General features: G+C 35.8%; 1 protein-coding gene across 3 annotated transcripts in view; it reads right to left on the minus strand.

The window, feature by feature from the left end:
- SH3PXD2A (SH3 and PX domains 2A) overlaps window positions 1-14,993 on the minus strand; it is a 252,239-nt gene that overhangs the window by 180,082 nt on the left and 57,164 nt on the right. For all 3 annotated transcript variants that reach the window (XM_081953519.1, XM_081953517.1, XM_081953518.1), the window contains exon 3: window positions 10,691-10,766. In XM_081953519.1, coding sequence (XP_081809645.1) covers window positions 10,691-10,766 — 76 coding nt within the window. The remainder of the gene's footprint in view (window positions 1-10,690; window positions 10,767-14,993) is intronic.

The raw sequence follows: 14,993 nt of genomic DNA on the forward strand, positions 1-14,993 counted from the left end.
ATCTCAGTGTTTAAATTTAGCTCTTTTGAAGAATCCATCTTATCTTCATTAGATTACATTGCCTGTGACAAGAATTTGTAATATTAACACCTAGAGAGCCTTAGCTCTTAAAATGAATGGAATAAACTGAACATTTTGGATTTCCTTCATTCCATTTGCCTAGACCAGAGGTGGGGAACTATGGGCCATTTGTGACTTGTAAATTTCAGCTCCTGACCATGGCTGGCTCGAAAATTCTGGAAATTGAAGTCCCCAAATCATAAAATGTTCTCCACCCCTGGACTAAACTATCTCTTTCCTGAACCATGAGCCTCAAGACTACATAATACAATAGCTTCACAAACATCTTTTTTCCTGTGACATTTCAACAATAACATAGTCTCCTAACTGTACAAAAGCCAAGTTCTAAAAATATATTTGGGTAGAGAAAGTTTTACCTAGCTATTCCTATCTCATTTTACATTCAGATATTTTGACATCACAAGAGTGTAGCCATTTTCTTCTAATATAATATACATTCCCGATATGCTTAGAGTTGATAGAAAATCTGTTCCTGCTGCATATAAAATATATTTTACATTTTCTGTAAGGTTTTTTTTTATAAAACATGGACAAAAGACAGATTTATCACAGCAGCTAAAATGGAACAGCAAATCTTTAAAATTTTGCAGAAACACACACACACACACACACCTCAGCCATACATACAAAACACTTTCCCCATAAACTAAGGCACCACATTATCCTACTTCAGCTACATTATGCAAAGACTAACTTTCTGGGGAATGCTGGGAAAGAAAGAAAGTGATGAAGACAAAGAACAACAAGAGGGAGGGACAAAATTGCAGGGGTGATGAGGACACTATTGGAACATCTAAAAGACCAGTTAGGGACAGAGGATTGTGGATAAAATCTATCTATTGACACCAACATATAATCAATATTTAAACAACCTTTCCAAATATTTTATTCAGGAAACAAGCTGACAGAAATCTTGTGGAATTCTCTGAACAGATCTATGAAATTATATATATTTTGTGCTAGCAGCTTCCAGGAAAGCCTTTCATGAAAGGTAAAACAATAGATCCCAGAAAATACTGTTCATCCCAATCAATTTTGATTGCTACTTCTGGTGCTTTACAAAGGGAGTTACTTCCTGCTTGTCCTTCAAGAAGATCAAATCCCTTCCCCAACTCCAAATGTCACAATTTTGGCACAAATGGACCCCATTAGCAATAAGAGCATATCTACGCATGTTATGTGGAAGTACTTTTGGTTTTGGTCTGAGCCAAATATGCAGCAATCAAAATATTGATGGGTCCTGGACATGCGCATAGTATCCCAATGCTGAAGCAATCCTACCTCAAATTAGCATATAAGTAGTATATATAATTAGCATATAATTGGTATATAGCCCTGATTAAGTTGGAGTTATTGGCAAGTGGCTTCTTCCTTTGTATGATTACTAAAAACATACAGCATATGGTCACTAAAACACCTTTTGCTGATTGTAGCACAACTTTCACTTTGCTATTGACCCATTATTAAAAGAGGGTCTTCTCCATGACACTATTACTATAGGCTTTTGCAAGATGACAATTTTGGTGTATTTTAAACATTTGGTCAAAATTTATCCATTAACTCTATGTAAATATTCAACCTTCCAAATCAATCCAGACCTATTCAGTCAAAACCACTCAACAAATCATACTGGCAAATATGTTCAAATCTCTTCAGACTGAATTGGATCTAATTCAAGACTCCTGTTATTTCAATGTTCAAAGGAACATTCTTATATAAATGTTGAATATTAATTTGATTACAATACTTTCTCTTTCTTCAATTTATATATTTAAATACTGAGATATTAACTTTATAAGATTTATGTTTAATATTTTTCTTCTTGTATTCCATTTTGAAATCCTCTTGATATGGAACGCATTATAATAACCCATTGTTAATAACAGAATATTTCAATAAATAATCCATAAAATATAAAATATATATTGGAATTATGTATTAATAATCTGAGCAGAGACAACAGAAACTGTCTAAAGTAAGTATATGATTTCCATCTTAATAACAAACATTACTGCAAAGCTGGGCACTATCTTAGGCACTATCCTATCTTAGGAGTGCCACATTGTAAAATTTGCCAATATAACATTAAGAGCAGAAATATCTATATTCCTCTCATAGGCTGTCAGTGTGTAACTAAGACTACACTAACACCTTGAACTCAGGATAGCTGACTTGTGTATAAACTTGTATAGGCTTGTATTATGAAGTATTATTGGGTCAATGCAGAAAGAAGGCTGGAAGCAGAGAAACTGGTTGATCCCCTACATCATTTCCAACCCTTTTTTTACAGAATATGGTAGCTACCATACCTGAGTGGAAAAAATGGGCAGTGCAAGTCACAGGCAGAGCAGTACTCTACCAATCCAATGAGACAAGCTTTGCACCTAGGAATGCACAATGAATGGTTTACTACTATGTCTGCAAATGCAGAAATTATATTTAGTACTTTAGAGGTTAACTTAAAACAGTCTGTTTTAGAAATGTTGAATCTTTTATAAAGCTTGAAATAACTGAAAATGTAGATCTCCTTAAAATATTAATTACACAGTGGAGGAAAAGAAATGCTCTGGTTATGCTGCAGTATTTATCAAAAGATAAAAGTATTTTAATACTCCGCATTCAGTTCTATCAACAAGGGATGAGCTGATATGAAACCTGAAAAACAACACAATCCAATCTCAGGAGAAAAGGTAGCATTCAAGTAACTATTTACAGATGTTGCCATGCAAACGTTTGAAAAGCTCATTGCGTAACTAAAGACTGTATCTTGCCTGAGTTGCTTTATTCTCCCCATTTTCTTTTTTTAAAAAGTATATATAATACATATCCACCTGAGATGCAGTTCATTGGCTAGAAGTTTGCTTTCCTGTGAATGAAAGACGAAGCAAAATCCAGGCACGTCTTGACGAAGGAAAAAAGATTCTTTGCAGTTATTCAGGTTCTTGCAGACTTGTTTAAACTAGGGCAGTTCCCAGCGTCATAGCAGTCCTCGCCTATTGCTGTTGTCAGTTGCAGGAATTTGGGTGGAGCATAGACAAAACTGAGGCAAACATATAGGTATGGGGGAAAATATTTCTGAGTAATTAATGTTTCCATGGAATCTGGAGATCATCCAGAATTATGAGTTAACCACTGCCAGTTTAAGGCATTTCATTTTCATTTGGAAAATCTGATGGTATAGTGCAAGGAAACGTGGAATACAGGTTATTGGGTTCATCATAGCTCTGTCCTGTTTACTCCTGATCAGTTTCCTCTCTGCTTACTCTTACTATACTCACAATGCAATTTAGGAAACAATATTTAAAGGTTGTTTCCTCCCCCCTCTCAAAGCCTCCCCTTTCAAATATCTTTCCATTATTCTCCTAAATTCTAGAAATATTTTTACTTAATTCACAGTGATATTGTTCCCTTGACTTCTTTTTATTTACATGTGTTACTAAAAATTAGAGACCCGCACAGTACAATTATTTACACCAGGGATGTCAAACTTGCATCATCACATGATGTATCATGACTTCCCTTCCTTTGCTAAACCAGGCATAGGCGTGGTCAGCACATGATGCATCCAGCCCGCAGGCCGCGACTGTGACAGCCCTGATATACACTGACCATATACTAGTTAGTGAGAGCCACATGAGATAGAAGAGGGTAACATCTTACATTAAGACCTGGGACTCCTTTGAGCTTAGGGAACTTTAGGAAGGCCATAGAATTCTCCATAGCAAGAGTTCCACTCCTGTGAAGTATATGCACGCCTATCCTGGCTCCTTCAGGTAACTGGGCAGGAAATTTATGTGGCTATATTCAGAAGGCAGTTCATGCCTCTCTGAGGGAAAGTGTGATATCACTTGTTTGAAAAGAAGAAGTTGTATATCTTTCTTGAAAAAGCCATCACTTTGTACAGAATCCAATACCTTAGACCAACTGCATGTATCTAGACCAACTGCAATGGTTGAAGGTGGAGAGAAAAAGTTGAGCAGAAGCTATGCCTCAGGAGGAATCACTGAGCCTATGATTGTTCCAATGTAGAATACGGGAGGGTTCAGTCGTATTCTCCTTATGTCCATAGGTGGCGCAGTGGTTAGAATGCAGTACTGCAGGCTAACTCACTGCTCACTCCAGGAGTTCGATTCTGAGTGGTTCAAGGTTGACTCAACCTTCCAATCTTCTGAGGTCAGTAAAATTAGGACCCAGATGATTGGGGGCAATATGCTGACTCTGTAAGACCGCTTAGAGACGGCTATAAAGCACTGTGAAATGGTATATAAGTCTAAGTGCTATTGCTAAATGAAAGCATTGGGCGATCCATTGGCATGAGGTGAAGTTTAACCAGTATGCTGATGTTATACATCTTCACCCTAGGTCGAACTGAAGATGTTATAAAAGTTGTGAAACAGTGGCTGGTGGCTACCATAGACAGGATGGGGAAAAGAAGTTCAGATTGAATAATGAAAAGATATAGGTGCTGGTCATCAGTAAAAACAATTTGATTTTCTATAAAATTCAGTTCTAATGGCTGCTTAAGAAAGAACTGTACTCTGCATGAAAGAATAGGTCAGAAATGTGGAGACCATCCTGGATCCATGTTTCCTGATTGAACTACAAGTGGAAGCTATGGCCAGATAGTTTTTATCCAGCTTAGACTGACCAACCAGTTAAGGTCCAAACTGAGCTTGGAAGCTCTGAGGGATGTAACTCAACCCAGCACAGCCACACAATTGGACTATTATCATATAATCTATATGCGAGTTATTTAAGAAGACAGGCAAAAGCTAAAACTAATTTAAATGCAACATGTAAGGAGGGGAGGTCCACCATTTGTAGAGTTATTCCTACTCTGAAGTCACTGCACTGATTATCATTGGTTTCCTGGCACTAATTCAGAGTGCCAGTTATTAATTACAAAGCCTTTTTTAACGTGGCACCAGAATATATCATAGTCTGTCTTACTAACATGACTGTGCCTGTCCTGTTTGATCCTACATAGAGTCTTCTTAAGATTCCTTCCCCTCAAGGAGGCTTCTCAGTCCTAAATTATGTAACAAGCTCCTGTGCAGGTACATTTTGTATGGATCCAAAAGCCATTTTGTTACAGTAGACTTGGCCCTTTAAGACTGTAGGTGACTATGTTACACAAATTATATAGCATATTAATGCTTTTTATACTTCCCAGATGGGGGTGGCATACAGCTGCTTATAAGAAATAAGTAAATAAGTGACCAGTCAACATTAATAGAAATATCTCCAGACATAGGTATCTGGTTTTTAGTTTTTTAAAACTTCCTGCTTAAATTGCAATTTATTTTGAATTCAATGGCTTTAAAAGCCCATGGAACCATTGAGTATTCAGAAATAATACCCTGATACTTTCCAGGCTTCATTTTTTTATAGATTACTGTGTCGAACACTTGTAGCATTCGGTACCAAAATTATAAATCCTATCACTGAAGAAGGAGAAGAATCAAGTCATAGTACAGTTTTGCCTGCTGGGAAATTTCCATGGGACCTTCGTGACAGAAAAAAAATAGCTAATGACTATTATGTAAATGGAGATTAAAGAAATTGAAGGAAAAGAGAAGGAAACAATGAAAAGATTCCATTTGGTACCTAGAGCCATGAGCAATGGCAGACAGCTTTATAAAAAGAATATACAAAAGTATTTGTTTCTAAGTCATCATGTAGCTCTTTTATTGGAGATCCAGAATAATTAGAGAAATAATATTTAGCCCTTCATTTTAACCAAGAACAGTGACTGCACAAATCATAACACTATGTGTTGTAATCTATTATAACTCTGTTTTTCATTATTCTAAAAGCAAAACAGAAATCAGTTTGCAATTGTTTGTTGAAGACGTACAATTGTAGGAGACTGACTGCCTTACCTTCTGGCTTATTGTATGATAGCTATTACTAGTCCAACAGTATTTTAAATATTTCAAGCAATTTATTACTTTCACTTTGTGGTAACCTGATCTGATATATGTTGGATGCATCTATGATAATCAATTGTCTTACGTATATGTAACTTAGCATCAGGATGAAGCCGAATTTCTCAAGAATTCTACAAAGCAAACTTCTACAGACCAGAAACTGAACTTTAAAAACAAAATGAAAAAATATATTGTTTATTTATTTATACAAATTATTATTATTATTATTATTATTATTATTATTATTATTATTATTATTATTAGCGTTTATATACCGCCCCCTCTCCCGAAAGGGACTCGGGGCGGTGTACAGTCCGTACCAAAATACAACAGATTAAAACGTAGAAATAACTATATAAATACATGTATAGGAGGAGGGTAAAATATGCCAAACTGTACAGCTAATAAATAAATCAATACAAAAGTTTAAAATATCAAGTTAAATTTAAAACAATATCCCTCTAAAAACCAGTAAGAATGTGTATGCCAGGAGGTATTACACAATAAGTCAGAATGCTTTAGTATTCTATCTTAGCAAATTTGAGTAAACTTATCATTCCTGTTTAACTTCTGCTAGTTCCAGTGTTAAGGCAAGCTAGAAAGGCTATTTTCCAGGATTATTTTTGTCATACAATCATAAATGGATTACAGGATGGTTCCTCTGGTAAGCACTCAGTCATAAGTCAAAAGATAAAAGATGGCTTGTTTATAATAACACTGTTCTATTTGTAATGACAAACAAACCACAGACAGAAAGTTTGTTTAGCAACTTCCACCCAAAGAATAAGCCAAGAATGAGCAATATTGGCATCCCCTGACATACTTGTTTGATCACAAGACTTGCAAATAACCCTTTCAAGTGTTTGTTGCAGGAAATGCTGGTGTGCACATGCATACAGCAATTCTATTTGCCATAAAGAAGGCACAGAAAGGTGTATGGCCAATATACCTGTGTACTCTCTAGACCCAGGCAGAACCTGATTTTCTATAGAGATTTTGAACTACAAGCTAATCAGCTATAGAGGGGCAAAATAAGATTTTTTCTTACACCGAGTTGCTAACCAAAAGCCAACAGACTAGAAAGGAAAAGGAGAGAAAATTGTAGATTTATAGTGTGTGTGCATACTGGGGAAAGTCTAAAGAATTTTATGGACTCTTAGTCCTCTATCCCATTAAAAAAACAACCAGTTTGTAAAAAGAATATGTATGTTATCAATGGGCTTTGAATTGTATTCATCTGACTATCTTTTTAAAACTATCCATATGGTTTGGGAATTGTGCATGTTCTAAAATCCAAAATGCTTTGAGGAAGCTGACTTGTGCTGAGCAGATCTGTGATCCATCTATCTCAATGTTGTTAAAACACATTATATTCATAATCTCAGCACGGTGAATTAACTCAATTGCCTGGTTTTTTAAAATACAAAGAATCGTAAACAAACTGCACTAGATTTGCAAACCTAGCTAGCCACAAACTAATTAATCACATTTTATCCAATATGTTGTATATACCCAGCCACTAAATAGAAGCAACTCTTCAAGTTTCCAACTGGAACCTTTCCTAGTTCTCCATGGAGATGCTGAAAATTGAAATTGGAACCTTTGACGTGCAAAGCAGATGTTCAACACTGAGATAACAGTCTGTGAAGGGTAGAAGGAAACATACTTGCCAAGTAAACAGCTTTAGATAAGGAGAAATGAGTAATTCAGCTGGAGCCAGTCAAGATGATGGTGACAAGAGTAAACATTTTGTCAAAATAAACATTAATTAATGTCTACTAAAGATACACTAGCAGCAGCAGTAATAATACTGAAGATACATAGGTGTATACCTATTGGGAAACTAGAAGTAGTAAGAATGGGAATTCTAGAAGAGCAATGTGTATTTTTCAACACTTGCTGAGGAAATTTGCTGCTCGTTTTTAAAAATGGGTATTAATTAATTAATACCTTAGGAATGACATAGGACTTTACTTCTTACGCAGAATAAATACTGAATTGCACTGAAGCTCTGTTTGTCTAGAAGCTACTAGTTATTCCTGCTTTTCCTGAAGACAAAGTAGTTTGAGACAAGCTTTCATGAGCCTTTGTGTTTCTACATGCTTCTTTTCATTCTCTCTCCAACCCCTCTGGTATAACTTGTTCTTACCCTTGAGTTAAAATAAAAAGTTAATCTTTTAATGAGCTTCAAATCCACATACATTCACTACAATGAGTCAAAGTAAGTCATACTGCATCCAACATACGTTGTCATACTACATCTAACACAGGGGTGAAATTCAGCAGGTTCTGGAGAACCGGTAGTGGAAATTTTGAGTAGTTGGGAGAAACAGAAAATGCCACTTCTGACTGGCCCCAGAGTGGGGTGGGAATGGGGATTTTGCAATATCCTTCCCCGGCCATGCCCACCAAGCCACACCCACAAAACCAGTAATAAAAAAAATTGAATTTCACACTGATCTAACACCTAATAAAACAAGCGAAATATGGTCTAAATTGTTATTTATACCATAGTTAATGATAAGCTCTTGGAATTAATAAAATTCTAGGGACAATCATGTAGAGACAGATGAAACCACTCTTAATGAAACAACCTGTATTAACATATCCTTCTTTACTCAGCAAATTAAGAAATAAATAAAGGAGATTAATATTATTGTTACTGTTGGCTTGAACCACTGAAACTCTCAAGTACACATCAGCTTCCTTTATGCATAAGTAATTAAAAGGATATATGCATGTTAAATCACAGCAATGCAGAAATAATAAAACGATGAAGGGAGGGCCAAAAGTAGCTACACCCATATCAGTTGCATCCTTTAGTTTTAATGCTTCAGTAGTCACTTCCAAATTGGATATATTTTATACCTGTAAACTACTTATTCTATCTTGTTTGCCAGCACAATTTTCTATGGTTCATTTTAGAGTCTTACCCTCAGCACTACTAAATGGGAGGCATAGTAGCATGCCATTCATTAAGTGATGTTGTGCCTCACACATTTATCCAGTGTCATTTCTATGCCGATTTACATGCAGACATACCTTTAACCCCTCTAACAAAAAACAAATCTGTAACCAGAGACAGCTGGTTAATTCCTCATTTGCTAATTGAACCCCACCAGCACCAACAGAGTTGCTAAATTTATATCTACAGTTATTTTGATAAAAAGGCATAGAATGGAGTGCTGACATTAAGTTTTTTCCTTATCTTTTATATACCTTTACCTTTTTTTAATTTCATCTTTAATTTAATTTCATTGTAACTTGTCCAATTTTTCATTTTTCCCATTTTCTTAAATCTTCATTTCAGAGTTTTATATAACCAATGCACTGCTTTGTTCAAAATCTAGTCATTATTTCTGTATTTTCATCTTGCTGACCACTGATCATAAATAAAATTAATTTGATTTAGTTTTAATGTGTGTGTGTACCACCAGAAGACATTTCCAATTACCATATTTTTTGGAGTATAAGACGTACCAGAGTATAAGATGCACCAAGATTTTGAAGAGGCAAATTTAAAAAAAAAGGTTTTGCACTCTGCACACCTTCCAAAAACGACCCGTTTTTCATAAAAACGGGCCCGTTTTTTTTTTCAAAAAGAGGGCAGGAATAGCCTTTAGGAGGCTTGTAGAGTGCTCCTGGAGGTAGAGGGGCCAAAAATGAGCAAAAAACGGGCCATTGTTTGCTCATTTCTGCCCTCCCCAGCCTCCAGGAACACCCTAAAAGCCTCCTAAAGGCTATGCATGGCTATTTTGGTGAAGGGGATGGGGTTTTGGGAGGAAAAATGCTGTATTCAGTGTATAAGATTTTCAGCCTCTTTTTAAAGGGGAAAAGGTGCGTCTTATACTCCAAAAATACTGATATATTCTTGGAATCAGTTGAACTTTTGCATGGATTCTATCTCACAATGGCAATTTGATATGGGTAATTCCAGAAAACCTGCTAATAGGAATTCACATTATTGACCCAGATAATTTCCAGGTCTTTTTCTCTCCAGTTTGGCATTGTTTTAGACAAGGCTGTCCGGTTACTTTAAAGTGCAATCTCAGTAATCATCATTTGCCATACAGTCTCCCAGTGATGTAAGTTGAGAGACCTGCAACAGCTAGAAAGCAAAAGTTGGTATCTACCTTCTTTAGTTTAATCTATAATTATAATATATCCTATTATTTCTCTCCGATCTGACATGTTTTTTGAATTGGCATGATTGTTCCAAATTTATAGAATTATATACACTATTTTAAATATATGCTACAGATTTAAATACTTTTCCATTTGAAAATATTACTTTGAATATCTTGAACAGTGCTTTTAATGTGTAATTTTTTGCTGTAAAGGTGTTTCACTGAACTAATTGTCATAATCTCAAACAATTTCTCCTGACTACTAACTACACAAAATCCTGTAAATGAGTTGCGAACATAGCTTTCTTTCTGCACACTAAATCATCCCCAAGCAAAGCTTAAAAATCATCCTCCCAACCAAACAAAATATATTGTAGATCTGGTTTTATATTCTGCTCTTTATTCCAATTTCTACAGCAATTTAGGAATTGCATTGCATCAAATAACTTGCCTAAAATTTAATCTCTACCTGAAGCATAATTTTCCATTTTTTCCTAGTGATTTTAAGGGTATCTGTCTGTCAGAATATTTAAATAATCACTAACGTATTACCTGGAAGAAATGGGATGATTCTCTGTTTGGGATCTTTTTGGCCTCCTTCAACAGGGAATTTATCCAAAAGTTGCATCTGCAAAAGAAATATTTACTATGAACTATCGTTTACCATACACTTTCCCCAAAACCCAGCTTCAGCATGGCCTGTTTCTTGATTATACACATTTAGAGAATCAGCTGTAACAAGAACACTTAAAAAAAAAAGTAACTCATGGACGGAATTCATGTTCCCAAGAATCAAGGTGAATTACATCAGAGCTGGCATAGAATTAAAGTCTGGCATTCCAACAATTTCTATATTGGACATTTTCTACTTCATGGAATAACAATCCAGCTTGGTTCACCCACAATTTAAGACAGATCACCTACCTAGTAAAAAGGACGGACTCAGAACCACCAGAGAATTTCAGTGAAGCATCAAATACAGTTGTTGGCAAATTCCCTTAACCCCCACACAAGACCTTGCTTCTCCATGTATCTTGAGAGACATATATAAAACAGAAAGGTTTCTTAGGGATCTGGAAATACTGACTCATTGAAATTGCTGAACTTTGTTGGAACAAAATGTGTTCTTATAAAGTTGAAGGTTGTATCACCCTTTCTGAAAGACCCTCCCTTTCCTGCTGACCACACACTTTCTACATGCTTAACTCAGTGTGTGGTCATAGCAAATGACATGCAGCACATTCATAATATATAGAACATTTGGCCAAACTTTTACTCACAGGATGGATAAATGTTTAAACTATCTACATAGTATAAGTTAAGCAACACCCCCAAAATAAACCAAAAGGAAAAGAAAATCCTCTCAAATGAAATTTTCAGTGACTTTCTTTTTACTGAAGCATCACAATAAACCTAAATACTGAAACAACAAAATTGCTAAAAATGTAGCGCAGCGTTCATGACATGGTTGGCTTTGCGGACTGGCGGGGAAGGATGGTTCTGTGCGCGCGCAGCTGCGTTTGTGCAAGTGGCTCCATTTGCACAAATGGAGCATGTGTGCAACACTCACACCCACTGCATGTGTGAGTGGGGATATGCATGAATGTGAAGCCTGGTTCCAAAAGACTCAAGGCCAGGTAGGGGGATACGGCCCAGAGGTTGTGGACCCCTGAACTGGTGTATGCATGTATGACCACATTGATGTACTTAAGAATAAATTTTAAAGTGTGGATATTTAAGAAAGCCCCGGTGGTAAAATCTAGAAATTGAAATGGGTTTAGGATGCTAAGGTCATGTCCATGTAAGGATTCTGAAGCAGTTTTAAAACAACTTTCCTGAATTCTTCTTCATTCCACAAATGCAGCAATGTTGAAGAGCTGAGCACATTTATTACCATTTCAGCTATGGTTACAAGGTTTTAGTGAGATGTGGAAAGGTGGGGTGAAACTGAACAACAAAATTAATCTACATTACAGCCTCTATGTATTCATTTTCTAAACGGTTTGCCTATTCCCATACACCAAAGGAAAAAATCAAAGCAAGAACATAATTAGAGAAACTTTACTATGTATCAGTATCTTATATATTATGCACTTACCCAAAGAATTATTGATTGCATAACCATAATATAACCATTGGTCCAAGTTCATACAACATGCCAGACAATGATAATGCTAGGTAGCCCATAGCAAGATTTGATTACAAACATTTTAATTTATAGCATAGATGAATGACATATTAAGCTAAACTCACATTGAGTGTACAAAACATGTTGAACTTCTCTATGGCAACACAATATATTGAATCAGAAATTAAATGTGCTAGGTTCACATAACATGCTAACCCACAAGGAACTTAATTAAGGTTAAAAGTAACTGAGCTCAGCATATTGTGTGAATATAGCTGATAGTTCTTTCTGATCTGGTTAGAAGCACTATATGAATCTAGCCCATGGCTTGGTACGTCAATTGAATTAATTTATAGTGGCCTCTCCCAGCAATCCAAAACTGCAGAATTTCCACATATATCGACTAATGAAACTGACTTCAAATATATTCCAGTAATAAAAAATAATTTATCCTCTCATTCTTGTTTGCATAATCTAGCTGGCTAGGGAAATCTAGTTTAGCTCCAAAGAAGTACAGAGCTATTTGAGCTAAAACTAACTTCCTTAACTTCAGTAGCAACCGGTCTTAACTCTTCATGCAACATTTAGTCTTCCTTCTTGATCTACACATATTATGTATACAACCAATAACTGAAGGTTTGGCTTTAACAAAACTAAAAATAGTCAGTACCTTGGAGAGCTCAGTGCAGGAAGCCACAAGCTTAGAACGTTCATTAGTAGAACTGTTGTCTAGGCCTTGTCTTGGACAATTGAGAGCTTAAGAAGGCTTAGCTCCACCATGTTTTATTGCTGTCTTTAGACTTAAGTCCCTTCTGAAGTCTCAATTTCCTGCAAGACTGCAAAATTACAGAAGCTTTAGAGATAATCTTCTGAGGCTAAGTTATCACTTAATTGGAGGATGTCTTTATTTTTAAATCCTAGGTCAGGAAAGCTAAAAAGAGAAGGGTCATAGCTTCCTTTGTGCTAGTGTAACTTGAAATTAATCATTGCTGAGCTCCTGACCGTAGGGATATAACATCGTGTTTGTTTTCTTTCGAAGGATAGGAAATTTTGATGGTTCTGTATTTTTATGCTTTGGTTTCCTGTAGACAGTAAAGGCTGTCTCTGGTCAATCAGTTCTAACACTACTTTAATTTAAAAAAAAATAACAAAACTATATCTTCTGTGTTTTGCTGTCACTGCATTTTCAGCCAGGAAGATAGATCTTACTTACTCTCAGAATTATTTGACTCTGTGGCAAGAACTGACCCAAACACATTCCTAGCATGATTCTTAGAAGTATGCTTGTTTGGCTGACACAAGCCTTTTCTACCACATCAAAGTGGTTATATGGCATGTATATAAGCACTATTTATCCACAGCATAGATAACAGGCAGAAAACTAAAGCTATAGAATCCAGAAATCTTCCATTAGCACAATAAATATGACTAATGTGGAAGACTGACTCTAGAACCAGTATTTATTTATGTGTATAGACAGTATTGATGTGGCTTATATACCACAAATTGTGTTGGCATATGGAATCAACAAAAATCAGCCAGAACTGCTAGCCCTCTTTTTTGATTTGATTTTATTAGATTTGTAAACCGCTCCCTCTCCCCAAAGGGACTCGGGGCGGTGTACAATCAAAGATCAAAACGTAGACATATTACATGTTACATGGAGGAGGTATAAAAACTTACAAACCAATTGCATAAAATCGACAATAGAATTAAAATAACATTAAAAACCCTAAAATTTAAAATAACTGCCAGGAGGATTAGAAGGTAAAACTATAATTGGGCCAGGCCAGCTAGTTGGAACAGGTGGGTCTTGAGTTTCTTACGGAAGGAGCGGAGATCGGTGGTGGTCCTAATATCGGGGGGGAGGTCATTCCAGAGGGCTGGGCCCATCACAGAGAAGGCCCTACTCTATAATCACTTAAAGGATACAGCAATCTTGCAAATACCAGAAAAGATTTATATTTAATATTTTAAAAACAATTGTTATGGCAAATATATTAACTGATATACAGTAGATCAAATGAAATTAGTGAAAGGAGACAGTAAATTAACACAACAGAAAACTAAATGGCCCAATGTTAATGGCTGAATCCTAAAATGAGTAAATCAATAAAAAATGAGGACACCTTTTTTAACCAAAAAAACCATTACCTCTCCCAAAACCCCAACTGTTTTGATCCCTCAGAAAAATAAAATACAAACAGTCTTATTGATAAAATGGGTTGGAAGTCACAAAACATTTCTTGCAGGGAAGGACTGTAAGTGAATCGTAGAACCTAGTAGAACTGATGCTTTCCACATAGAAAATTCTGCTCAATCCCTGACATTTCTAGGAAGAGTTTAGAAAGCTGAAATGCTAAAGGACTGTCCTCAAGTGTAGTGCCACATTGATCATGTCTGCTCATTACACTCAACCAGATTATCACTATATCAAAGGTTTTTTCACACCTTTCTCCAAAGATGTAGAATTTCAATGTAACGAAAGGTAAACAGTTAATGTGATATTCGCCATTCAACCTGAGCTAGCACAGAAAGGTATTTTTAGGTTTGTGCTCTTGGTAGCCTGGGACATCCAAGTACATCTTACACATTCAAAAGGTAGATAACATTGGCTTTATGAATAGCAGGGTTAATTTGCAATATAAATTTAATTCTCAAATCTTAAGCATAACCTGATATTCAAGTTGAACTTCTTGCTTTCTCTATATTACTTCTTTTCATCAA

This window comes from Natrix helvetica (genome assembly GCF_964273705.1).
Source record: "Natrix helvetica genome assembly, chromosome: 5".
Classification (NCBI taxonomy): Eukaryota; Metazoa; Chordata; class Lepidosauria; order Squamata; family Natricidae; genus Natrix; species Natrix helvetica.